General features: G+C 35.3%; 1 protein-coding gene, 1 long non-coding RNA gene and 1 pseudogene across 5 annotated transcripts; 2 read left to right on the plus strand and 1 right to left on the minus strand.

The window, feature by feature from the left end:
• Nucleotides 1-1,284: 1,284 nt before the first annotated feature.
• Nucleotides 1,285-5,069, minus strand: LOC126614254 (exosome complex component RRP41-like). Its single transcript, XM_050281834.1, has 7 exons — nt 4,824-5,069; nt 4,173-4,251; nt 3,930-4,032; nt 3,713-3,833; nt 2,908-2,996; nt 1,932-2,081; nt 1,285-1,553 (listed from the first exon to the last, which is right to left on the minus strand). Exons 1-7 carry the CDS (start codon nt 4,963-4,965, stop codon nt 1,461-1,463), a joined length of 777 nt encoding a protein of 258 aa, XP_050137791.1. The 5' UTR covers nt 4,966-5,069; the 3' UTR covers nt 1,285-1,460.
• Nucleotides 5,070-6,443: 1,374 nt separating this feature from the next.
• On the plus strand, nt 6,444-26,108 carry LOC126616968 (uncharacterized; annotated as a pseudogene).
• Nucleotides 12,418-21,962, plus strand: LOC126615504 (uncharacterized). 4 transcript variants are annotated; one of them, XR_007620816.1, is made up of 5 exons: nt 12,418-12,809; nt 12,892-13,051; nt 13,157-13,225; nt 13,924-13,982; nt 21,772-21,962. It is a non-coding gene; the product is annotated as an uncharacterized LOC126615504 (long non-coding RNA). The 4 variants fall into 4 exon arrangements; XR_007620815.1 differs by lacking the exon at nt 13,924-13,982 and adding an exon at nt 20,727-20,785; XR_007620813.1 differs by lacking the exon at nt 21,772-21,962 and adding an exon at nt 14,969-16,914.
• Nucleotides 26,109-27,998: the final 1,890 nt, after the last annotated feature.

A 27,998-nucleotide genomic window follows, 5' to 3' on the forward strand; every position in this document is an offset into this window, starting at 1 on the left:
TCAAATACTCCCATAGGTAGTTCACACCCTGAAGGTCCCTACAGCTGAATACGACTGCTCACAGCTCACCCGCCTTTGTCAAAGAAAAGTCAAAGTATTAAAGATAAGGATTAATTACCCAAATCCTATCTTTAATACATTCTCAATTGAAGCTTGACTTTATTCAAGTAAGTAATCCCTATTTAAATCAACTAGGAATATTTACTCTATTATCTCAATATATTATTTCATATTTAATATCTTGAAAATATTTCTCTATAAATCTTGGCCAATAGGATGCTGCCATGTGTAGGGTAAAACTCTAACACTATAGCCGTCTCCCCTATATATATCCTCAATTTTACCAAATTTCAGTAAACTTTTACAACCTTAAAAAGTCATAAACACTTGCTCATTTCAGAGAAACTAATTTGGGCATCGGAGATTCATTGGCCTAACTCCCCACCTCGTGGGCGTGTGAAGCTTAGGTTTTTAATCAAATGTGTTGATTGTCTTGCAGGTGCATTTTCGTCAAAACTAAAGATGGTGGAAATGTGCATTGACAAGTGGTATTCATTTTCACTCGCTAGCTCATTGTGATACTAAGGGCGCCCATCTCTTTTAGCGTAAATAATATAATATCGTTTGTTAAAAAAAAAAAAATAGAGACGAGGAAGCAATCGATCAATCAGATATTGGTTTTGTTTGCTTTGGGCTGTTATAATTATAAAGGTTTTGGAATGTCTGAAGAGTGCAGGATGATAATTTTCTCGACGGACTTTTGTTACACAAATAAAACAGCCTAATAAGATCGGAACGTGCTACTACATGGACTGCCAATTAAAGTAGAAAATACCAAAAATTTAAGGAGAACTAATAAAAAGTTCCTCACAAATCTTTTTTTTTTAATCAAAAAATACTTAGACAACTTTTTGTATTATTAAAAACATTTTTTATATCATAAGGACAAAAATCAAAAAATGAGTCACACGTCATGAGGGTTTTGAATATAAAAAATGTCGTTAATAATAAGAAAAGATACCTTTAATGATAAAGAAAGTACGGTCTAGTAATATTCTTTACTTGTAAATGAGAGATTCTTAAGTTCAATTCGCTCCAAAAATAAATTTGAACCATATTATTGCAAGACTATTGTGAGACTTAACCGCCCACTCGTCCACCCATTTAATGTAAACAATATCGTTTGTTTAATAAAAAATACAAAAAATGTTTTGAGGGGTTTTTTATTAATTTACTAAAAATTTAAGCCTAATTAGGAGGGAAAAGAGAGAAACAGATATATAATTAAGGGTCAAATCTTTCTCCTATATAATAACTCAAAATTTGTTCCTTACAACTTACAAGAAAAACTAACGATTACAATTGACAAAATTATCGTCCTTCCAAGGTAGAATAAGGTCCTTGCAAGCCTCCATTCTTCCAAGGTTGAATTAACCGATTACGTCCTTCCACGCATGCCCTCATGATTCTTCCAAGGTCGAATTAGTCCCCTTCAAGCATGCCCTCATGATCTCCGCAAGCTTTGCGCACGCGTCCAGGCAAATTTGCATTCCCTACTTGCAAACACTATGTTAGTATCTCATAAGCCACATCCATCTTTGTCAAACCGTACCAGAGATTTCTCACCCCTCGGATTGACCTATCGAAATGACCTTCCTACGGATTTTAGTGTATTCCAAGGATATTAGTGAATCAAGTGTCATGGAGTTACATATCCGCATATTCGACTTTAAATGATAAGAGTTTTATCAACTATAAGGATCGAATCCCATATGTCGCATGCAACGACCAACCAAACAAGATCTCAAAGATGACCTTGCATGCATATTTACTGCTACTATTACCATTCTCCCATGTAGAAATAAGGATAAAAAATTCTTTGATCAAACAACTTATGATAGTACAAAGAATAAATCAGCCATCTGTCGTACCTCGTTAAGTTTTGGGGTTGACCATTCCCCAGTGATAGTTAGTTGGGTGACCTCATAGCGAGAAGGCATACAAGTCAGCATTAAGCTTCCATCTTGGTAGCTTTCCTCCTCCAAAACAGGATCAATGACAAGGTTCTTTCCGAGACAAGACTGGACACCACAAATAGAACACTGTAAGTGAACGAAAAAATTGAAGAACGGAAACAACTTTGATATGGAAGTCTCTACGACGCACAAAATCATTTGTAAATCTAAGGACAAACGTGTCAAACTTCCATATATTTGTGCTAAACGACAGCTGATAGCACAATGTACTATTTACAGCCTCTGGCAAAAATATTTTTGTGGAAAAATTATTTTTCTTACACGCATGAGCCCAAGGAGAATCAGTTTAGCAGACTTCAAACCATGCAGTACCAGAAAGAAGAAAAATCTTCCAAGAAACCAAGAAATTAATGTTTACTAAGGCCATGGTATATACTGACCAGCAATTTAGTATGTTAGATATCTAGCAAAGTGACAGATCTCTTATGCATGTGCACATGGACGCATAAGAAATGCCAATTCAATATTTAAGCAGAAAGAGCCATAAATATAAATCATAAGAATTCTTCTCTGAAACAAATACTCACAGTACTATACTATGTGAATATAAAGAAAATGAGAAAACAGAGAAGTAATCTTGCTATTTAGTGGACTAGCCAAAAGAACAGAATAAATACAAAATGATGATCAAGGATCAGATTTATGTTCACTACTGTGCCATGTGCTCAAGTTTTACGAGTCTCAATTCTTACATATTCTGTAATCTGTACCGGGCAATTTGTGCATAACTATGATGTTTGCGCAATAGTAAAAGAAAAAAAAAGTAAAAGATACATTGAACAGGGTAAGAGATTCAGCACCAAAATCTTTGATTTAAACTCGATTATGAAGAAAAAGTAGAGAAGGCCGCAAGTCTGGGCTAGATGCATACCACAGAAACTGAAGCAACAAGGTCATACATCATTATCCCGGCATCTGCTAGGGCAAGGCTAGCACATGATATGATTACAGGAAAATCACCTGCAACCAAAGTGAAAGCTTATAACCATGCACAACAAACTGAATGGCACAAATGAAGTCAAAGTCAAATCAGTGGCAAAGATGCACCGAGGATACAAGTACAACATAAAAATCATCGTTATTTCTAGATTTTAATCCCAAATGACTGGCAGAGATGCAGATGATATTACAACATAAAAATCATCATTGCTTCTCTATTACTATAATTGCTTATGATCAAGTATACATCATAAGTACACAAGCAAACTCATACAAGCACAAAGAAAGCTCTGCAACTTATTACATGTCAGTCTGTGAGCTAAGTAAGAGGTAATTATCAAGCAATTACTTTTCTTTTCCCAAGCAAAAACCATAGTGTGCCAAAATTGAGCCCAAGGAATAACAGGAAAGGGTCTGTCAACACTGAACACCACAAGCCATGGAAGCACCTTCGTATTTACATGTCTTATCAGATTCTTGTATGTTGGAGAAATTTAAAGTGAAAAACAGTACACACTCATTCAGAAGTTTACATGTTATACATTGACATATACATAAACATTCAACACAAACATATGCATTTAGGTGGAGTATAATCTTATTCGTTCCACTAGAAATTATCTTCTCTGTCCTTTCTGTTCCTCATTCCTTTTCTACATACTATTTTTTCCTCAACCTAGACGTACAAAGGCAGAAAGAACATAAGTTTATATGTTAAAAACCAATTGAAAACTTACTGCCCCCAGATTCTAACACCAATGCAAAAACATCCACAGTAGTCTTCGGGAAAGTGTCCAATATTATTGCACCCTCTAAAGCTTTATGAAGCATAGAAGAAAATTCTTTGTGGTCCGACCCCTAAAAAATTTGGTGTTCAAATATTAGTAACAAAGGTTTCAAAGAGAGTGGTTAAAAAAAAAGGACCAGAAGAAACATTAAAACAAAGTCATATACCTGTCCACGAACTGGAGTAGCAAAAGTTGTATAGCTAACATCACAATTTAAGCGTCCTATATCACTGTACATCATTGCCTTCTTACTCTCTCTTGGTCCAAATCTAAACCAACCAAGACAAATAAAATATCAAACACCATTCATCGTCTTTGCATTTTAAATCATATGGTGCTGCGCTTACTCAAATGAATACTAGAGTAAAAAAACATTGACTCTATGAATCTCTAAATCAGATATACTCACACAGAAACAATGACCTTGGTATTTCCAAACTCTGCATAAGCTGATCCTGAAGCACAATTTACAGCACCAGTCTTGAAAACTGTAAATTACCAACAACTTGTTAGAGCAGTACTATTTCTCTTTCTCTCCTAATCCACATGATTCGGGCAGACTACTCATGCGCTTGTTGTAGGTCAGCCGATCAAACACACATCACATCAAATTCAAACATATCGAAAAATTTCATCTTTCAAGGTAGCCAACATACATTTGTACATCCACATTCAGTTAAAGAACCGAAAATTTTTCTGAACCCCGTAAAAGGATTAACGGAAATGGAGATCACAGCCAATCAATACAACAGAGTAACAAAATCCCAACTAAATCGAGCAGTCGAAAGAAAGACTATTTTTTACAGATTGATTCAACTCAAACCAAACTAAAACACAGTCATTAAGCACAGTTCTTTACATACATTACGCTATACAAACAAAAATCAAAATCCCACTTGAACTGATTAACCAATTCAAGAACTCCATATTTAGACATGCAGAAGCAATAAAACAACAACAACCCACAACAGAGAATCGATGAAAATCATCCACAAAAATAAGAACAAGTGTAAAGGAATGAAATTTATGCGAAAAAATGGGAAGAAAGAAAAGGTCTTACAGGCAGGTCGGCATTGGTGGAATTCACGGCCGTCGGAGCGGACCCAATCGACGTCGTTGTTTCCAAAAATTAGAGATTTGGTCTTCTGGGTCGTCGGAGACGGCGCGTAAGTGCTTGAGGTTGCTCCACCTTTCCCGGCCATTTGCGGCGGCTGTCGAAACTCCCTGTCCTTCTCTTCTGTTCCCGTGCGTTACTGTGTGTTCGCTGCTACTTGGAGCCTTTTCGTTTGTCCTTCTTCTCCTTAAACGGTGCGTTCTGGCTAGCCGTGTTGGTTAATCAGTGGGCCGGACTTTGCCGTTGTTAAATTTTTGGGGCTTTTATTAAAGACCCGTTAGAGGAAATCTATGTGCACCAAGCATCTCCAAAAATACTAGTTAAATTTATTTGTGGTAGCTAGGCAGGTACCCTCAAATGTTAATTTAGTTAGCCATCACTTTCAACCATATTAACTAAATCTTGAAGCTCACAAACAATGCAATTTTATAGTTTAAACTGTTTATCAAAAATTTAAGGGAATTTTAACGAAAAGCACCCGGTACTGTTCACTTTAACGAAAAACCACATTTTTACACTAAAAAGTCAATCCTGATACTATTCACTTTACCCTTTATTTTGTCCTTATCATTAAAACTCAAAGTTTTCAAATCCTTTTCATTAGTTTTCCTTAAATTTAACTTTATCTCTTCTCCTAACTAAATCTAGCTAGTTACTATTCATAAAGATACGATAGGCAGTCATTTAGCTAGCATGTCGGAGTTTTTTATTTTTGCAATTTTTATATTAAGGTAGTCAAAAAGCCTCATATAGCTCGGCTATTGAGATCCTCTAAACGAAACATGATCCTCTCCGAATCCTTTTCTCAGGATCCTCCGGATGCATCAATCTTGTCCGTTCAACTGCAAATCGAACGGTCAAAAGACCATCACCCGTGTGCTGACAGTAACAGAAGTAGCGATGGCAGCAGTGGCCTCGGATCCTTCGCCTCAAGACGGTGGGCTGGTTGAGATGGGGACGGATGTTGGAGAAGACGATGACCCAGCATCGTAGCAGCAGCTTGGAAAAAGGCGCAGTAGAATCGACTAGAAAAAAAAAAGAAAAGAAATTTGAAGAAGCAGCAGGATTGCAGAGAAGGAAGAAGAAGAACTGAAGAGGAAGAAGCAGCAGCAGAACCACATAGGAAAAAGAAGAAGAAAGGTGTTGGGGGAGGATCCGGAGGATTCGGACAAAAGAAATTCGGAAAGGATCCAATCCCTCTAAACACCAATTTATTGGGTACGTTAGGACCCAGTGAAATATAATTTTTAAAGAAAAATACCAAGCCCCACCAATTTCTTTGGATCAAGTCATACTTTGTGACCCAAGACATAAGAATTGTGTATTTTTCATGGTTGACCTCATTGCAGAAGACCCAGACCCACCCAGCTCATTCGCCGATAAAAGGTCTCCGGAAAATTTTACTAATAAAATATACAAATAAAATTTGGCTATAATACAAATTATTCTCTTCTAAAACCAGGTGGATGACTACTGTTCATTAACAGTGGGCTTCCTATTTCACCCTTTGTTTTTCCAAGTTGTACAGTAATTTGGCCCTTTTGCCCTCTTCTTTTTGTTCCCGCCTGTTGGTGATGCTGGAAGCATGTTTTTGTTGATTTTGGTTTACATTATGCAACGTGTTGATCATCCTTGCATTTGGCTTTTCAGCTCTTCTCTTTTATTCTTCTTTTCTTTCCCGCACGTTTGCTCTCTCATTTCTCTTTCTTTTTTGTTCCGACTTTTGCTTTTTTCTCCCCCCTTTGTATTGCTGCTTGCAAATCTGGGTTTGCAAGCTCTTCTTTTTTATTTCTCTTTTCTTTCATGCATGTTTGCTGTCATATTTTCCTTCTTTTTTTTTTGCTTTCGACTTCTACTTTTTCTCATCTTTTTGTATTGCTGCTTGCAAATCTAGGTTCGTAAGTTTGGTCCTCAATCTGGTTTTGTAAGTTTGGTCCTCATTTTTGTTGTGCTTTTTGCTTTTGATTTTGTTTTGCTTTGGAGCTTTTGTTTTTCCTCTGCAATTGTGATGTTGTTTTGCTAACTATGATGTTCTTTCAGTAGAGCATGCATTTTTAATTTAGTTTTTTTTTTTTGGAAACAAGTTCAGTCTTGAGGATTTGCAGCTTGAGTTCTAGCTTTCTTTTGTCAGGTATTAAGTTTTTTTAATTTTTCCTTTTATCAATTTATCTGGGTATTATATCATATGTTTTAGTGTTCACTTGAATTTAATTTTTTTTTTTTTGGCTACTTGGTTTTGCTTTTGTTTAGAAAATGTACTATGATATCTGTTAATATATCACACTATATAAGTCTTATATATACTATATCAAGTGTTGTTATTAAAGTGATGATGGTGGTGTTTCTGTTTATAACCAAATAAGAACACTATTAAATCAATTGTTTTTCCTACTGCAATTTAACAGCAACTACTTTTATTCGAATGAATGGTTGTTCGCTATCGATTTTGAAATCAACATGACTAATCTACACCTGCTTTCATATTGATTGACCGTATTGATTGACCAAAGAAATCTTATGGTTTGGATTTCACTTGGCTGTGAATATGAACCATAATTCAGAGTAGAAAAGATAAGGTTCTTTGGTGAATCAATTATGGTTTAGATTTGACTAGGCTGTGAATCTAACAACGCTACTTTCATTCAAATGAATGGATGTTTGCTATCAATTTTGAAAGCACCGTGACTAATCTATATCTACTTTCATATAAAATCGCCATATTGATTCACCAAAGAAATTTTATCATTTAGATTTCACTAGGCTGTGGATACCAACCATAATTCATAGTAAAAAACAAAAGGTTTCTTTGGTAAATCAATTATGATTTACATTTGACTAGGCTGTCAATTTAACAGCAACTACCTTCATTCAAGCAGTTTGCTATCCACACTAAGCCGTGGATACCAACCATAATTCATAGTAAATAACATAAGGTTTCTTTGGTAAATCAATTATTATTTACATTTGACTAGGCTATCAATTTAACAGCAACTACTTTCATTCAAGCAGTTTGCTAAGCATTTTGAAATCACCATGACGAATCTACTCCTACTTTCATACTGATTCGCTAAGGAAACCTTATAATTTACGTTTTGCTAGGCTATGAATATCAACCATAATACAAAGTAAAAAATATAAGGTTTCTTTGGTAAAGCAATTATGGTTTAGATTTCACTAAGCTTTAAATATTTACATTTGCTGGTGGTGTTGACCTTTGGTGTTTTTCCAAGCTGTTTAGCTTGCTATTGCTATATGGCATGTAAGTTTTTTAGTTCATTCTCTAACTATATTGTTGTAGTGGTTAAATTTGGTGTGGTGTAAATTAAAGTGTCTGGATAAAACTAGGAACATGTGATGTTAATTGTTCCCTTCGATGGAGTAATGCATTAGTTTAGCTTATGAGTCATAATTTTTTTTTATTATGATTTGTTCGTTAGTTAGCTTGAATCAGAGGTGATATGATTTAGTGTCCTTTGCAAATCTGGGTTTGTAAGTTTGCTCCTCAATCTGTGTTTGTAAGTTTAGTACTCATTTTTGTTGTGTTTTTTGCCTTTGATTTTGTTTTTCCCCTAGAACTATGATGATGTTGTTCGGTCTATGATGTTCTTTCGTTGGAGCATGCAATTTTAATTATTTTTTTTTTGGAAACAGGTTTTGTCTTAAGGATTTTTTGTTGGAGTTCTTGCTTTCTTTTGTCAGGTATTAAGTTTTTTTTTTAACTTTTTCCTTTTATCAATTTATCTGGGTGTTATATCATACGTTTTAGTGTTGGCTTCAATTTATGTTTTTTTTTTTTTTGGCTACTTGGTTTTGCTTCAATTTAAAAACTCTACTATGCTATCTGTTAATATATCACACTATATAAGTCTTATATATACTATATCAAGTGTTGTTATTAAAGTGGTGATGGTGATGCTTCTATTAATATGGACTCTGTATTATTAAAATTGGCGATGGCGATGTTTTTGTTTATAACCAAATAAGAACACTATTAAATTAATCAGTTTATTGGTTGCATTTTAACAGCAACTACTTTCATTCGAATGAAAGGCTATTTGCTATCAATTTTAAAATCACCATGACTAATCTACAACTGTTTTCATATTGATTGACCAAAGAAATCTTATGGTTTGGATTTCACTTGGCTGTGAATATCAACCATAATTCAAAATAAAAAAGATAAGATTTCCTTCGTGAATCAATTATGGTTTAGATTTCATTAGGCTGTGAATTTAAGAGCAGCTACTTTCATTCAAATGAATGGTTGTTTGCTATCAATTTTGAAATCACTGTGACTAATCTACATCTACTTCCATTCAGAGGTGATATGATTTAGTGTCCTTTGCCAATTTGTTGATAAATTCTGAAAATACTCTTTATCTTCATTTTAATGACATGAATGAGTTCTATTTAATATTTAAATAGTGTTGTTATTTGCTTATAGGAAAAACTAACAAGTGTTTCCTTTGTTCTTGATCGTATCAATATGTTGGTGTAATTGTATAATATTATATATTATTACGTGCTCTCATCATATTAGATGTGTAGAATTTTCTTTTCCTTTTTTTTTTTTTTTTTTGCAAACAGTGATAGTTTTTGGCAAGTATTTACATATCATGATTTTCAAGTTTTTGTTTCTTATAGGGATTTATTTGTGATACAACATTTGTATCTGTATGTTTTGTTAACTAGATTATAGTGTTCTGTATAGATGTTTATTATTTGTTGCATCAAAATCATCTCAATGCTTAATCAAATTCGATAGGATCCACAAATGATAAATTTTTTGTCTAATTCTATTAATTAAAAGAGACTGACAGCTTATTTAGTAAGTGTGTGTGTTTTGATTTGACTATTATTATTGGATAACTATTCTCACTCAAAATCAAATTTCAATTACAGTTTTTTCTTTTCCATTTATAATATTTATAAAAATGCACATTATAGTGTGGCTGGTATTTTAAACCTTTTTGCCTGCACCGTTTATAAATTTATAAAATTTGTATTTCATTTGTATAGATTAAATGGAAAACAAAGGTCATGTTTGATCAATTGGTGGCATATAAAACGGTTGTCAGAAATAAAGTACATGTTTGTAGGATATGGAGACCGAAATATCAAGGCATGGGCGACAAATATACAAACCTGCATTGTATATTGGTTGATGAAAAGGTTTGTGATAATTTTTTTTATCAAATTACTTTATAGACGTATGATCTTCTATGTTAAGAATAAATTATTTGCTTTAAAGCGCATAATGTAGTTTTTATACTGTCTGTGCTAAAGATCGTGTACAATTTATTTGAAAACTCTTTATTCTCCAATTTTATGTTCCCAAATCATACATTTGTTTTGTCGTTTACCCTGTGCACTGCATAGCTTTTTTTACATGTATTCATTTCCTTTGAACTGTTACCTACATTTGTTTATTGACTGTTGCTATTTACTATCCATATTGCTATTTAATATTTATCATCTACACATAATTCCATGTTATTTCAACTATAAAATTTGGAACAGTATGCTTACCCACAATGTCCTCAATGTTTTTTTTTTTTTGTATCTCTTTTATTATCAAACAACAAGCTATCGACGCGTCTTCTAATAAAATGGACTATGAAATAATAGTTCCAAAGATTGAAGCGGGTGCTTGCTATGAGATCATGAATTTCCATACTAACAACGCAAGGGCTCAGTATAGAGTTGTTCCACATGACACCCAAATCATTTTCACTTCTAAGACAGTTTTTAAGAAGTTGGCGAATGTCTTTCCACCTATTCCATGACATAGATTTTTCTTGCAGGATTATAACAGATTGTATCCTTGGTTAAACAAGCTTGATATCTTGACAGGTAATGATAGGAGCATATTTATGCGACTGAGTTAGCTTGTTCTCATGCATTTATGTTGTTATTTCTTAGTTAATTAGGTATTTTAAGCTATTTTCGTGTGTTTGTAGGTCCATAGGCCTTATAAAGCAATAAGATGCATTTTGGTGCATTTTGGAGCAGTTTTGGGCTTGGAATGGATAGCACATGCATGGAGCAAGGTGGATGGACTAAATTGAAGACTAAAGAGACTAGGAATGTGTTAAAGAGAAAGAAGAATTAGTGTAAAAATGACAAAGAGCTCAGCCACAAAGGGATGTCACTCCACCATTCACCTTTCCATCATTGTCGTGCACCACCATTGCACTCCCTTTTGGATTCTTATGCCGTGCATCATCATCCATGTTCCCTCCATTGACTCATTTGTTGCATCATTCCACTTCCTTTCCTTTGTCTACCATGTGCACAATATCCTTTCACCTCCTTGCACTCATTGATTCACCATTTACTCACATTTCCACCCATGCCATGCATAATCACCCTTGTCCCCTTCATGCACCAGATTTCTTGCCCTCATTTCATGCACCATTACACTCATTACACTTCATTGCTGTGCACATTGTTGCACACTCCTTGCTCCCTTCACCCATCATATTTCATACAACTTTTACCTCCATTACATGCACTCATTGATGCAGCATCCACCACCTTTGGAATCCCATGCCGTGCATCATGACATTTGCTGCACCTTTGACTCATTTTTGCACCATTCCACCTCCCTTTCCTTTCTATACCATGTGCACAATCATTCATGTTCTCTAGCTGCAACACCATTCCATTTTACCCCCCATGTTTTGCATCATCACTTCACTTTCACCTTTGAATCATTTCAACACCACTCATTGCACTCATTGCTACAACACCACTCCATTTTACCCCCATGCTTTGCATCATTACTTCATTTTCACCTTTGAATCATTGCACACACCACCAATTCACCTTCCTTGCCGTGCACTTCCTCTATAAAAGGAAGTGTGTGTGGCAGCCATAGAGTTTAGTTTTTGCTTAATCATTCATCCCCATTTCAATACGACCTTCATCCAAACACATCCATTCATCTTCACATCCATTCCTCCATACAAACAAACATTCAATCACTCACTAACACCTTGTGCCGTAGCAAAGGAAGGGAAGGAAAGTGCTTGGATGTGCTTGCTGTCCAACTTGGATTGTTAGAGCGTTTAGGTGTTTTCTTTCTTTTGTTTCCAATATTTAAATTCATTTTTTTTTGTTTTGTTGTGAATATGAGTGGCTAAACCCCTCTTAGCTAGGGGTGATTTCAAAGCCATGATTATGTGTGTAATATGATTTGATAAATTCCATTTATGAACTCTTGAATCATGAATGCAATTGGCTTAACTATTTGATTGATAACTTATTTGTATTTGTTGATTAAGGGTCGACATTTAATTGGCATGCATAAATCCAATGCTAGAATATAAGAAAGTTTCACATAATCGTTACAAACTTATATTCATAAGTAGTGGAGGTCGCTTATAAACGATCGCGTTAAGTTTAATTCTAGCATAAGTGACATGATGTCATAGTTGCAAGTGCTTTGTCAATACTTATGATTTTCATTAAACGTAATGATCTTTGATTGTATCTCTATTATGATGTCATGTAGGGAACTTTTGAAGAATGTTGTATGTCACAGCCCGTCCCGGAATTATTAATTCCGAGGACGTGAGATGACCAATGTGACCTTAAACGGGATTAAGGTGTGTAAATGTATGACATTTGTTTTACTTTAAGATCCTAAACTAGGGTTAGATTTATATTTGTATGTGTTAATTTGTGCTTGGACTTAGGTAGGGCCTCCTACCCTGAATTCCCTCCCTAAAACCCGTAACCTTTCTTCTCTCTTCTTCTTTCATTCCAGACTCTCTCTCTCTTATTCTTTTCTGAAAACTCTCTCATTCTGTCTCTTACTCTCGAACTCACGGCAACCACCAAGAACCACCACAATCTTGTACCAACGTTCCATTTAAGACCACCATCGTGATCCTGGGGACTTCACGAGCACGGGGATACCAATTTCAGGTGAGTTTCACTTCGAAAACCCTAGTTCTAAAGTTGCCGTGAGATGACACTGTTCATGAGCTTTGAATTGGTTACGTTTTAGGCTAAAACAAGATCACAGCGAGTTTAGTAAGGTCCCAAGGAAGCTCGGAGTGCTTCGTTGGAAGTTTTTGGACGTAAGAACACGGAGATCGACAAGTTCAAAGTTTGGCCGGAGCTTTCGAGGCGTTTTCCGGCGAATCTCCGGCGCGTTAGGAGTCGCGGTAGGTATCAATCGCTTCGTCTCGTCAAGTAATACAACTTTCCTTTTTGTTTCACTCAATTTCGTTGAGTATTGAAGAAGTTATACTCATTTGAAAAATACCCAGTTTCCGGCGACCTCCGAGGCTTTCGAGGCAGTTTCCGGCCAAACCACGGCGAACTAGGTGTTGTGCAAGGTACCATTCTCTTTGTATCTTCAAGGGCTACAACTTTTGTTTTTGAATCACTTGATTTAGTTGAGAAATGACAAAGTTATGGCAATTTGAAAAACTGCCCGGAAAACGGCCGCCGGAAAAACCAGTCCGGCGACCCAAGGAAGAAGAAGGTGCTACAGTAAAAATAAAAAATAAAAATAAAATTATTTTAAAAATATGTCGACGTCCGTGACGTCGAGTAGATCACTGTGGTATATTCATATACCTAAATTGAACACCGTATGAGAAAGTTATTGAGGATTGTTGGTTAGGTGTTCAAATAACGTTTTATAGTTTTCACATTTAGGTGAAAATGTGAATTGATGATCCGACCGTTGGATCGTCACCAAAATTTGATATGTTGTAATACGTAATATTTGAGGATTATTGGAACTTACGGATTGGGAATCCGAGTTACGGATCTTTCGGAATTGGAATTGTAAGTCCATAATATAAAATGTTAACCGTCACTTAGTTTTGGAAATTGACGGAGATCCGACCGTTGGATGGTAATGAAATTTTAGGATGTTGTCCTAGAGGTATAATGTGGACCTCTGGAAGTTATGGATTTAAAATCTGAGTGGCAGATCTTCCGGATCGATCAACGTAGTGACGTATTTTATATAAGTTATGTATTCTATCGATATGAATTCTGAGCCTGGATTTGATTACTATTCTAGGCGGCGATCGTCATGACGCCTTGATGTGTGGTGCTAGGGAGTTGTTGGACGAACTCCAGGTGAGTGGGCAGTTTTGTTTTCCGTATATATATATACTTGACGTTTCCCAGAAATTGAATTGAAATGAAAATATGTTTAAAATGAAATGCATATGAGTTATGTGGAAAAACGGGAAGTGAAATACCATGCATAGAATTGATATGAAAAGTATATAGAAATGTGAGTTGAAATGCCATGCATGAATTAATATATGATGCATATGTATGAATTGGTGCGGTGGACGCACATGTAAGAATTGATTTATGATGCATATGTATGAATTGGTGCGGTGGACGCACAGGTAAGAATTGATTTATGATGCATATGTATGAAATGGTGCGGTGGACGCACAGATGAGTATTTAATTACTGTTATGATGATGATGATATATATTGAGCTCAAATCCTGCACCATGGTTTAGTGCTTATAGTATTCACCGCATCGCACGCTCGCCTTGGATCCAAGTAGATGCTAGTCGTACAGTCCACGCGGAGTGGGTACGACAGACCAGTCGCGAGAGTGTTAGTGAGATTCCGACTGGTGGGTGACCTTAGATTATGTGCACAGATGATTTATGAGAAGCACTAGAGCGTAACTTGCGTGCAGAAGGCCGGACGGGTCACAGAGGTGACTCCGGTAGAGTGATAATGATAGATTTTGAGCTCTAGGTTCAACCGTACAGGGCTATTAGAGGGCCTACGGTTGATTACTTTCTTGCACCTGATATGATTATGTTGATGCATTCATACCTTATTACTGTTGAGATGATGTGGCATGGCATAATTAATATGAGAAATGTTGAGATGACATGGCATGGCATAATTGTTATGAAAATGTTGAGTTAACGACTTGAAGTCTTGAGAATATATATGTATATTTATATTTTACATTTCTGGGAAAGTATACAGGTTTTACGGAGAGGGGTTACAACGTTTTGAGAAATGTTTGGATTTGGAAAAAGAATTGTTTTACTGACCCACTCAATTTTGGTTTTGCGCCCCTCCAGGTTCAGGAATCACAAAGGTGTGGTGACTACGAGGAATTCGACGGTGTTCTGACAGATTGGACAAAATTAGGACTCACCTTTGGGTGTATCAACTTATAAATTGTATCTTAAAGCTTCCGTACTGTGCAAATGGTTACGTCACTCTCACGTGACGGCCAGCATGCCCTCCTTCGGGACGGGGTGTGTCAGTTGGTATCAGAGCATGGTTGCAATCTTGGACATTTTGAGAAGTTCTAGTGAATTCTGTCAGAACTACACCGCCTCGTAGCAAACCACGTAGTTAGAGGAACTTAGTCTCCCCGATTTAGCGGGTTGGGGGAAACTATTATTATGGTGATTCGGTATATTATCAAAATGGACATTTTAAGACGGGTTATGAGTTGAATTTGAATCACCTTATGAAATGATGAACCTGAGGGAGCGAAGTAACGGTTTAACCATTTGGAAAAGATGTTTCAGGTTATGCAAGTCAAAGGAAATTTCCTTCTGACAAGGGGTCGAGACGACTACCTGGTTTTGGTTATGAATTTGTATCCTGGTGGAAACAGGAGTAAGAATTGTTGTCACCAGAGGAATCAGTCGATTGAGAATTGTTTAAGGACTTGTTTAAAGGAAAAGTTTATCCCTCCGGCATTTATCGATGGTAGTAAACAAGAGTTTACAAATATGAGACAAGGAAGGTGATGATCGAGGGATATTATAGAAAGTTTTCAGACTTGCCTCGTTCCATCCAGATATTGTTGTTAATTTGGTGGAGGTGTTATGTTGTTTTAAGCTGGGTGGCAAAAAGGGAAGTGGTATTTTGGGTGACCACTATCCATTGTACTTCTTACCAGGAGTATACAAGATGTTGTTGAGCCTTGAGGACTCTGAGAACATGAGCAACGAGAATAAAGAAGAATAAGAAAAGAATAGGAATTAAAAGAAGACGATAAAGTTAATGATTCGTCATATCAAGGATATAGAAAGATTCAGAGCTTCGAAAGAAGTGAAGCTAGAGTTAATTTTTCCAGCTGAGGTTTTAATGTCGCTGGTCAGAATAAAAGTGATGGATATACTGGTAATCCCCGATATTTGAGACAAGGTGTCTCGAGTAAAGGAAATGTACCTTGTGCAGCAGGTACAAAATTAACACTTTGGGAAGTGTGAAATTAATGAATGTGTTTATGTGAACAGAGGGGACACAGAATTGTGAATCGTCCCTAGAATCAGTTGTACTCAACAATTTTCCATGATATCATAGTGTCGATTCAGCAGAGTTATGGACTTAGTAGTTTGGTCGGATTGACCGTGAGTACAAAGAGATTTGATGAGTTATATGTTCAGCTGTACAGACCATGAGAAGTGGATTCGACTGACACATGAGAAATTGGTGAGTTATAGGCTCGGCCGTACCGACCACGCGGAGTGGATCCGGCCGACGTATTATTGAGATAAGAGTTGAATCAGTCGTATTGATCATTCTAGTTGACTTCGGCTGATATATTTCTTATTATGTATGTTATTACCTTGAGAGTAGTAAATAAATGTAGTTGAGATGAGTGTATGTATTTTGCATTGAGTGACAAAATAGTAATGTTATATCTTTGAGAGTGGTTGCCTACTTATCGAGACAACGATGATTTATCAGTATTGCGGGCTGCAGACCGTAATATTAATAACTCATTCGTGGATTCGTTAAGCAAGCAAACCGGTAGATTATTTTATGTTAGTATTGTACTTATTTGGAATGCTTAATAATAATAGAATATATATTGTATCAGTTAATTCTGTTCCATTAGATTGGTTGGTTATAATTGTGACAAGACGAAATGTTATGGGAAACCAGTACTTTCCATCGATCTGGATGAACAGAGATTACTTTTGTAAGTATGCAAAATGGATTGAGTCAGGCTGTTATTTATGCTGTGAGAGCAAAGAGATTGTTTTCGAAAGGCTGTCAAAAATACTTAGCTCATGTGGTGCTAAATGATGTTGTTTGGAGTAGTGTGAATAATGTCGAAAGAGTTAGACTTTTCTTGATGTCTTCCTTGAAAGTATACCTGGATTGCCTTCAGGCAGAGATATGAGGTTCATTATTGATTTGTTGCCAGGTATAAATTTATATTGGAGATTGGTTCAGGATGAGTTAAGGGAATTGGAAATTCAGTTGAGAGAATTGGTTGATAAAAGTTTTATTCAACCTAGTACAACACTTTTGAGGAGCCCAGTTTGTTGGTGAGGAAGAAAAATGGATCTTGAGACTGTTCATTGATTATAGACAATGGAGTCGGGTAACGATTGAGAACCGTTATCCATGGTGATGTACTGATGTTTATTTAACCAGCTCAGAAGTAATTGCGAAGATTCAAAGATTGAATTGAGATCTGGTTACTACCAATTGAATATTATAAGTGACATTGATCATAAGATGGTTTTCTGGACTCGTTATAGTCTTTATGAAGTTTGGTGATGCTATATGGATACTCATGCTGTTTTATGAGTTATTGGATGAAGTATTCCAATAATGCCTTGATAAATAGATATCATTTTCATTGAAGATATTTTGGTATACTCTAAGCCTAGAGCAGAGCATGTAAACGTATTAAGTCGGTGAAGCAAAGATTAAGAGAACGTTGGTTGTATGCTAAGTTTAGCAAATGCGAATGTTGGATGAATCAAGTGGCATTTTGAGATTGGTTATATCTGCTTAAGGTATTCAAATGAATTCTTAAAAGGCAGCAGAATTGAGAAATTGGAACAACCACAAGCCATAATTGAGATTCGGAAATTCTTAACTTATCAGGCTGTTTTGGATGGTTGTGAAAGAATTTTTAGTCATTGTTTTGTCATTGATGAGACTGTTGAGAAAGGAGGTTATGTATGAGTGGGAAGGAAATTGTAAGCAAAGGATTCAACAACTGAAGTATTTCCTCCCTCATGCACGTATTTTGGTATTCCCAGAGAATAGTGGTAATCATAAATTTTCAGTGATGTTTCTTGAATGGTATTGGAGGCATGTTGATGCAAATGTTAGGGTGATTGCATACGTTTCACGATAAATGGAATCTCATAAGATGAATTACCCTACTGGTGATTTGGAAGTCACGATTACCATTCTTGCTGTGAAGTTATGGAGACATTATATTTTAGTGGGAATGCAAGATTTTTTTTTACGAATCCAAAAAGTCTTCAATATCCATTACTTGGAAGGAATTTGATATGAGGCAGCGAAAGTGAATTGTATTGCTTAATGAACATGATTGTACGATCAGGGTGATCATAAAGTTTGTTCTAGCTGAAGCACTTGGTGAGAAGACTACAGTAAGATTAATATCTGGCACGTTTGCCAAGAGTATCATTTTGTGGATTGAAAACCAACGGAAGAAAAATTAAGAATGGAAGATCGAGAAGAAGTTATACTTGTTAAGTAACAAGTTAGTACATTTACCCCAGTGTTGAGTAACAACCTTTCCCAGACAGTGCAACACTACTTATTTGTTTTATGGAAAAGAGAATTGGATTACGGAACTGCTAAGTTTCTTAAGTATGTTGGTTGTGCAGTTTCCGAAGTAACGCCATAAGGACCATGAAATGTGTCACGTGAGTCGGTTTTTGATGACTTGTGAATGGAATGTTTCTGGGTAGAGAAAGATTCGATCGAGAAAGAGTTTTAGTAGACCCTGAGACTATGGATGAGTCTCCTCAAAGTATTCAGGTGATTAAGTTAACCTGAAGTAACCAGGAATGGCAAAAGAGATCAACAGATGGATATGCCACTAATCGAGTGTGTAAGGTAAATGGTTTGATATTTTTGGAAAATTCACCACGAACAGAAATGAAGAGAATTGGAAAAGAGACAAGATAAGATTTAAACACATCAGACCGTTTTGATCATTAAAAGAATCAATGAAGTTGCATATAAGTTTGTGATGCCTTCAAAAAATTGGCTAAGGTGCATAATGCATTATATTTCGATGCGTTGTCACTAGGTGGCAGATTCGTCACATGGGATTCTGGTGCAACTATTTAGAATTCAATTGGATTCGACTTGATGAGGAACTAATGTCGACTTTGGATTGGAAAAAGAAGGTCCTAAGAATTACGACAGAGTAAGTAGTAAAAGCTTTGTGAAGGAAATCATTCAGTAGAAAATTACATGGGAGACAGAAGAACGGATGAGAGTTATGTATCCGAGACTATTTTATGAGTTTTGATGTTCTGGTTGGTGATTGGAATTTCGGGGACGAAATTCTATAAGGAGGGGAGATTGTCACAGCCCGTCCCGGAATTATTAATTCCGAGGACGTGAGATGACCAATGTGACCTTAAACGGGATTAAGGTGTGTAAATGTATGACATTTGTTTTACTTTAAGATCCTAAACTAGGGTTAGATTTATATTTGTATGTGTTAATTTGTGCTTGGACTTAGGTAGGGCCTCCTACCCTGAATTCCCTCCCTAAAACCCGTAACCTTTCTTCTCTCTTCTTCTTTCATTCCAGACTCTCTCTCTCTTATTCTTTTCTGAAAACTCTCTCATTCTGTCTCTTACTCTCGAACTCACGGCAACCACCAAGAACCACCACAATCTTGTACCAACGTTCCATTTAAGACCACCATCGTGATCCTGGGGACTTCACGAGCACGGGGATACCAATTTCAGGTGAGTTTCACTTCGAAAACCCTAGTTCTAAAGTTGCCGTGAGATGACACTGTTCATGAGCTTTGAATTGGTTACGTTTTAGGCTAAAACAAGATCACAGCGAGTTTAGTAAGGTTCCAAGGAAGCTCGGAGTGCTTCGTTGGAAGTTTTTGGACGTAAGAACACGGAGATCGACAAGTTCAAAGTTTGGCCGGAGCTTTCGAGGCGTTTTCCGGCGAATCTCCGGCGAGTTAGGAGTCGCGGTAGGTATCAATCTCTTCGTCTCGTCAAGTAATACAACTTTCCTTTTTGTTTCACTCAATTTCGTTGAGTATTGAAGAAGTTATACTCATTTGAAAAATACCCAGTTTCCGGCGACCTCCGAGGCTTTCGAGGCAGTTTCCGGCCAAACCACGGCGAACTAGGTGTTGTGCAAGGTACCATTCTCTTTGTATCTTCAAGGGCTACAACTTTTGTTTTTGAATCACTTGATTTCGTTGAGAAATGACAAAGTTATGGCAATTTGAAAAACTGCCCGGAAAACGGCCGCCGGAAAAACCAGTCCGGCGACCCAAGGAAGAAGAAGGTGCTACAGTAAAAATAAAAAATAAAAATAAAATTATTTTAAAAATATGTCGACGTCCGTGACGTCGAGTAGATCACTGTGGTATATTCATATACCTAAATTGAACACCGTATGAGAAAGTTATTGAGGATTGTTGGTTAGGTGTTCAAATAACGTTTTATAGTTTTCACATTTAGGTGAAAATGTGAATTGATGATCCGACCGTTGGATCGTCACCAAAATTTGATACGTTGTAATACGTAATATTTGAGGATTATTGGAACTTACGGATTGGGAATCCGAGTTACGGATCTTTCGGAATTGGAATTGTAAGTCCATAATATAAAATGTTAACCGTCACTTAGTTTTGGAAATTGACGGAGATCCGACCGTTGGATGGTAATGAAATTTTAGGATGTTGTCCTAGAGGTATAATGTGGACCTCTGGAAGTTATGGATTTAAAATCTGAGTGGCAGATCTTCCGGATCGATCAACGTAGTGACGTATTTTATATAAGTTATGTATTCTATCGATATGAATTCTGAGCCTGGATTTGATTACTATTCTAGGCGGCGATCGTCATGACGCCTTGATGTGTGGTGCTAGGGAGTTGTTGGACGAACTCCAGGTGAGTGGGCAGTTTTGTTTTCCGTATATATATATACTTGACGTTTCCCAGAAATTGAATTGAAATGAAAATATGTTTAAAATGAAATGCATATGAGTTATGTGGAAAAACGGGAAGTGAAATACCATGCATAGAATTGATATGAAAAGTATATAGAAATGTGAGTTGAAATGCCATGCATGAATTAATATATGATGCATATGTATGAATTGGTGCGGTGGACGCACATGTAAGAATTGATTTATGATGCATATGTATGAATTGGTGCGGTGGACGCACAGGTAAGAATTGATTTATGATGCATATGTATGAAATGGTGCGGTGGACGCACAGATGAGTATTTAATTACTGTTATGATGATGATGATATATATTGAGCTCAAATCCTGCACCATGGTTTAGTGCTTATAGTATTCACCGCATCGCACGCTCGCCTTGGATCCAAGTAGATGCTAGTCGTACAGTCCACGCGGAGTGGGTACGACAGACCAGTCGCGAGAGTGTTAGTGAGATTCCGACTGGTGGGTGACCTTAGATTATGTGCACAGATGATTTATGAGAAGCACTAGAGCGTAACTTGCGTGCAGAAGGCCGGACGGGTCACAGAGGTGACTCCGGTAGAGTGATAATGATAGATTTTGAGCTCTAGGTTCAACCGTACAGGGCTATTAGAGGGCCTACGGTTGATTACTTTCTTGCACCTGATATGATTATGTTGATGCATTCATACCTTATTACTGTTGAGATGATGTGGCATGGCATAATTAATATGAGAAATGTTGAGATGACATGGCATGGCATAATTGTTATGAAAATGTTGAGTTAACGACTTGAAGTCTTGAGAATATATATGTATATTTATATTTTACATTTCTGGGAAAGTATACAGGTTTTACGGAGAGGGGTTACAACGTTTTGAGAAATGTTTGGATTTGGAAAAAGAATTGTTTTACTGACCCACTCAATTTTGGTTTTGCGCCCCTCCAGGTTCAGGAATCACAAAGGTGTGGTGACTACGAGGAATTCGACGGTGTTATGACAGATTGGACAAAATTAGGACTCACCTTTGGGTGTATCAACTTATAAATTGTATCTTAAAGCTTCCGTACTGTGCAAATGGTTACGTCACTCTCACGTGACGGCCAGCATGCCCTCCTTCGGGACGGGGTGTGTCATTGTAGGTTGTCGAATGATGTCATCCAATCCAATAAAACAAGGAAATCTGAGGGTTAACTAGTGATGTCATAGTTAATTTGGGGCATTGTCGTTCATAATTTAATGAAGTAGTAACTGGAAATCGAGTTGTTTGCATACATGCCATGTGTGGAGAAAAAGCCTCTAGCTATATCATCCATCATCTTATTTTTCAAATTTGTTTTACAATCTGTCTAGTTTTTCATACTTGTTTGTTTGTTTCAACTTCATCCAAATCAAAACCCCCCTTTTATTTTGTTGTTTCAAAGTGTTTCAAATCTGTTTAGTTTGTGTTTTTAAGTGTTTTGATTCAAGTAAAAATCAATTTTCGTCCAAAGTCATTCCTAGTGTCTAGTTTAAGTTTATTTGGTTGTTTTATGCTGTTTTGAGTATTTTAAGTTTGCTTTGAGTCTTGTGAGACTTGTTAAGTGTTTTTAAATTTAGTTTTATATTTTTGAGTCAGTTTAGAGGTTATTAGCAAGCCCTCCTAATCCCCGGTTCAGAATGATCCCTACTTGTACTTGTACTACAATTGTCAAAAGAGGGTTAAATTTGTGTGTTAAGATAATTTTCGCATCAGGTAATCATATACATAAATAAACATATTAATATGTGTTAGTGCCTATTTTATTCAACATTTTCTTATGAACTTACCAATTTGGTTTTTTTTTTCCAAATATGAAGATGTTATTGGCCACCTGATTGCAGTCCAACCTTTAAAACAAATACAGATCAATCAAAGAATTGATCACAAATGTGATTTGGTTATACAAAACATTAGGTCATTTCGTGTCCATAATAAAATTTAGGTTTTTTAGCCAAAATGGTCCATGAGATTTGCATAACACATCACTTTGGTCCCTGAGATTGAAAATCAAGAGAAATGGTCCGTGAGATTGTTCACCATCCATTATTTTGGTCATTCCATTAAAAACTCCGTTAAGTGTCCCGAAGCTTTTGGCTGAAAGTTTAGGCAATTTTCAAAGCTTCGTAACTCAATCATTTCTTAACCAAATTCGACTCATAATTTATCAAAATAAAGATAAGAAAGTGTCGAATAAGATTATACCTATTTGGAAGCCCAATGGTTGCCAGAGATGGTCAGAAAATAGCCTGAAATGTGATTGGCTGAAAAACGACTCAAAAATGGTTATCTTGGTCTCGAGTTATCCACTTTCGAGCCTTTTTTGGCCAAACCACGGAAAATTAGCCATTAAAAAGATACCATTCTGTTCATCTCATTGAGAAGTATGATTTTTGTTTTTGAATCACTCAATTTCATTGAGTATTGAAGAAGTTATGAACGATTAAAGTTTACCCAGTTTCCTGCGACTTTTCACGGACCAGTCACCTTTCAGACTATTTTCCGACCATCTCCGGCAACCATTAGGCTTACAAATAGGTATAATCTTATTCTACACTTTCCTATATTCATTTTGATATATTATGGGTCGAATTTGGTTAAGAAGAAATTGAGTTATGAAGCTTTGAAAATTGCCCAAACTTTCAGCCAAAAGCTATGAGACATTTAACGGAGTTTTTAACGGAAGTACCAAAATAATTGATGGTGGACAATCTCAGGGATCATATCTATTGATTTTCAATCTCAGCGACCATTTTGGCTAAAAAACCTAAAATTTAAAAGTTTTTACCTCTCAATACTCTAATAGTCATATTCTTATATTAAAAATAGTTTCAAGAATTTTAAATACAAAGTTAAGATTTTCTTGACTTTTAAATATTTTTTCCTTTTTGGCTTTCATTGTTTTATAGAAATGAAGAGGCTAATATTACACTATGTTAAGATGTTGCACATGCCTTTTATGGTCTCTCATTAGTAGAAGTTTGCCAACCAATCATTGTTGTTTTTTACAAGCTTGAGGGTAAAAATGTTTGGAGGTATTTACTTTAATAAAAAAAAATTCGTTTTTTTTTCTTTCTAATATGTTTAGATATTAAATTAGCTTTTGTTTTGTATCTTTGCGCTTGCAAAATCATGTTAGGTAATTTTATTTTATAAGAAGTGTATTAAAACATTGACTCCATTAATGTCTCATCTCTTTACATCGATGCATAAAAAAAAGTCAAATAGCTGATGAGAGATCTACATCATGTTTGCAAAATGGATGTGATTACCATAATAAACATATTGTACATGTTGTTTTTCATACAAGAAACTTAATTTTTATTCTGCCCTTTTTGAGTTAGATATGATGTTATTGTGATTCATACTATTTAAAATCTATAGAACGATATTAAATTCTATAACTTACAATTTACAATTTTTGTTTGCCTAGACTGAAAAACTATTTTAAATATCAATTATTACATAATTTTTTTCTTTTTCTATCTTGACTTTTGTTTAATGCATAGACAACATCATCTTGAACAACACTAGTTCAACACTTTTTTTTATAGATCCAAACATTCCAGAATTGAATACGTACAAATCAGTGTAAGTCCATTCATTCTCATAGAATGATAATCATTGCATGGTTATATATATATATATATATATATATATATATATATATTTTTTTTTTTTTTTTTTAAAATTATTTTTATCTCTCCGTTTTTCCAATTTTCAATCTAAATTATTACAGGTTTTCAACTTGGCGTCATTCTATTAAAACACTGCCTCATTCTTCCAAGCAAGCCAATGAGCCAGAGATTTTGCAAACTGGGAAAAAGATGACAATTGTGGACTTAGGGTATTTGGATCCTGATTTATATAAGGTATATGAAATGTTTTTTTTTTAATTATGTTCAATAAAAACATTTTCAATTGTTATTAAGTTATTTGATAAAACTTATTTATTTAATAATTTGTCCCTGTGTAAATACAATTTTTTTAACATTCTACAGAATGATACGTTTTTGTGCAAAGCATCGATCAAGTGATACAACACAAGGTATGAATGGTTGTATACAGCTTGCCCTACGTGCGCAAAACAAATGTATAAAGATCCAACAAGTGATCAACTGATTTGCCAAAGGTATCCAAATCAGATTCCCACTCAATCGTAATAATTCTAACACTATGTTTCAAGTTTTCTGTTTTATGAATCCTTGCAAGTTTAGATTCCATTAAATCCAAGCAATAATCAATTCAGTAGTATCAACTACAACCTGAAAATCAATCATTTCATTAATAATTACAATTGGAATCAAGATTTGCTTTCTTCTATTGTAGATATAGATATTGTTAATATGATTTGTAGCATTTCTTTACGACTAGCTCCTCAACATGATTCTATTTAATGGACGCCTAATGCAAATGACAATTTTTCAGTTAAATGCATAACCTAGATCCAAAGAGGTGCAAACAATGGTTATAATTCTATTAATCCCCTGAACAGAATGTAGAAGCTTGGTATACCTCATAAAGTTAAATTATTTAGTTGGTAGCTTATCATGGAAATACTTCATACTCAAGATTGTTTATCTAGATATATTAATAACATTCCAACGAGTTGCCCTGTTTGGAACTCTGAGAATAAAACTATAAGTAATCTTTTTATAAACTGCACCTTTGCACCAGATTTGAAGCAGTCAAGAAATTATTAATACTATAAAGATAAATCGTTCCATGCAGTTCAATGACTAGCTCCAGTCTCTTAATTATAAGATGAATGACAATCTAAACAACAAAATTATAGTTTACTTCAATTTTATCATATGTTTAATCTTAGCATTAAACAATGACATTTAAAAGTTTAATACAAATCCCGCTTTAAACTCATTGAACAATTCATCGTTTTTTATCTATGCATTGTGTTTTTGAATGAAGGTACAAAGTGTTCTTAGTCCTTGAAGATGAGACAGACGAGATCAATGTTCTAATTATTGGCAGATTGGGTGAAAAAGTTTTTGGCATACTCTATAAAGATTTGGTTTTCAATCAGAGATCGGCTAATCAAAAACAGTTGCCAAGTGGTTTCTTAGACTTATAGGTAGAAAAAAATTTATCACCTTCAATTTGGAAGCAGAAGAAATTTACCAAACTCAAATGATTTTCTCATCTACAACGTTTCTGAGTACCTCACCATTCAGCCAACAACTCCACAATCTCTAAGTAGAGAAATTACAATCTCTTCCACAATAGTTTCATCTTCCACTACACATGTTGACACAATTGGCGAATCGCAAAAAAGAAAGAGAGAATCAGTTAGAAGAGCCATTTTTATAGCATCTAATACAAGGTTATACACTATATCAATATTTTGAATTGCATCTCAAATTCAACTCAATTTAATCTAAATTTATCTTTTCCATGCCTTGAATATTTTTGACACAATGAAGGGGAAGAAATATATGAAACAGATTTACAAGAACAGGACCAGGTTCCAATCAAATTGTTCAAAATAAAATCGTCACCAATTAGCCCAAAAATAGACCTTGATCGGTAAAAAAAAACTAGGTAACTATGATTTATTATTGATTGTTCCATGCTATGAATCTGTTAATCTCAAAAATTTATTACAGGTGTATTAACATTCTCTTTCGTTTTTAGCTTCCATTTTTTTCTCATGATGAAAACTGTTTTTTCTGCAGTGACTAGTTCAAGCAAAAAACTTTTGCTCATGTTTTAAAGAATGTTGATATCAGTTATCCAAAACAAACAAGTATCAGTTGACAATTTTTTGTGTGTGAATAGTAGATCCTCACATCAATTCCCCATTCTTTGTGTACATAAACAATGTGCTTTTTTACAATTTTTTTGTTCAAGTAGTCATGCCAATGAAGCACTAACTGTCAAGGGGGAATACTAGGTTAACCATTTCTGTATACTAATGATAAGGCATTTGATAATGCCTTTTCTGTAAATTATATAAACTTATACAGCTTTGTAAAAATATTTTCTCCATTTTCTATTTAGTATTTATAACACTCTTTGCATATTTATATGTTAAAAACATAATCTATATTTATATTCTCACTCCTGCAACAACGTGCGGGTAAAATTTACTAGTAATGACTATTGGAAGATTGATCCATAACCTCCCAAGTGAAATAATGTCAATTTACCAACTCAATTACATTGATTTCTTAGCACATGATTATGTATTATAAAATGTATATCATCATTGTCGAGAATGATGGATGTCGTCAAGTCACTGTTCAACAGTGACATCAAAATAATAGCAGTACATGTAATCGGGATTGGATCCTGTCCGAAGCAACCCCTCGGGTTCCTCTTGACCGGTGTTAGTGGGCCGTTGGATTTTTATCCAACGACTACAAATAGGGGAGCTCTCTAAAAGTTATAATAATTGTAGTCATTAGATAAAAATTCAACAGCCCACTAACCCTGGTCAAGAGGATCCCGAGGGTTTGCCTCGCAGAAGATCCAATTCCCATGTAATCTTTGTCACTTAAAAGTTCGCAAGAAAGTTGAGCAGTCTGCCATAGGTCGCTAGAGAAATTAGTGGAATTGTTTGGCAATCATGTAATTATCTTAAAATTTAGTTGTATTCATAAAATGATTTTGGTCGACTTTTCCATTGGTGCCCAAACTAAAAGTATTTCCCTAATTTTTTTTGTAGATTTGATATTTAAACAAAAAAAATCCCCTCCGTTTCTTTCCTTTTTTTTCTTGTTTATTTTTTGCCTTGTTGCCGTAACAAAGGATAATGTTGATGTTTATACATTTTTCCTATTGGCTAATAATGTGGTAAATAATATTGAAGCTTCATGTAAGCGTCGTGATTCACTTAGAGAGATGCAACAAAAAGTGTAACAGCTCGTCTCGAAAAATTATGATTTTTATAATTTTAATAAGTGAGTTTACGAAAATGCCCTTTGAGGCAAAGCATTGATTTTTTTGACCATCTTGTCATGTCAAGTAAGGTTCGTTTTCTTAGCGTATCCTCGTAATACTCGTCGCTAAGGACGTGTGGGCGTAAACGAAACGCAATTTGGAGTTATAACAAAGAAGTTATTAACGTTTAAAGTTGGGGGCATTTTAGTAAATTGGTTAATATATAGAAAGTTTCAGATTTTTTGAGCAAAATCTGGGA

This window comes from Malus sylvestris, chromosome 3, assembly GCF_916048215.2.
Source record: "Malus sylvestris chromosome 3, drMalSylv7.2, whole genome shotgun sequence".
Classification (NCBI taxonomy): Eukaryota; Viridiplantae; Streptophyta; class Magnoliopsida; order Rosales; family Rosaceae; genus Malus; species Malus sylvestris.

Excerpts from the sequence above, each read along its gene's own strand:
- LOC126614254 (XM_050281834.1), bottom strand. The coding sequence starts at position 4,965 with ATGGCCGGGAAAGGTGGAGCAACCTCAAGCACTTACGCGCCGTCTCCG. Across the intron at positions 4,033-4,172 it reads ACCAAGGTCATTGTTTCTGT|ATTTGGACCAAGAGAGAGTA; the intron begins GTGAGTATATCT and ends TGGTTGGTTTAG. Across the intron at positions 3,834-3,929 it reads CTACTCCAGTTCGTGGACAG|GGGTCGGACCACAAAGAATT; the intron begins GTATATGACTTT and ends CAAATTTTTTAG.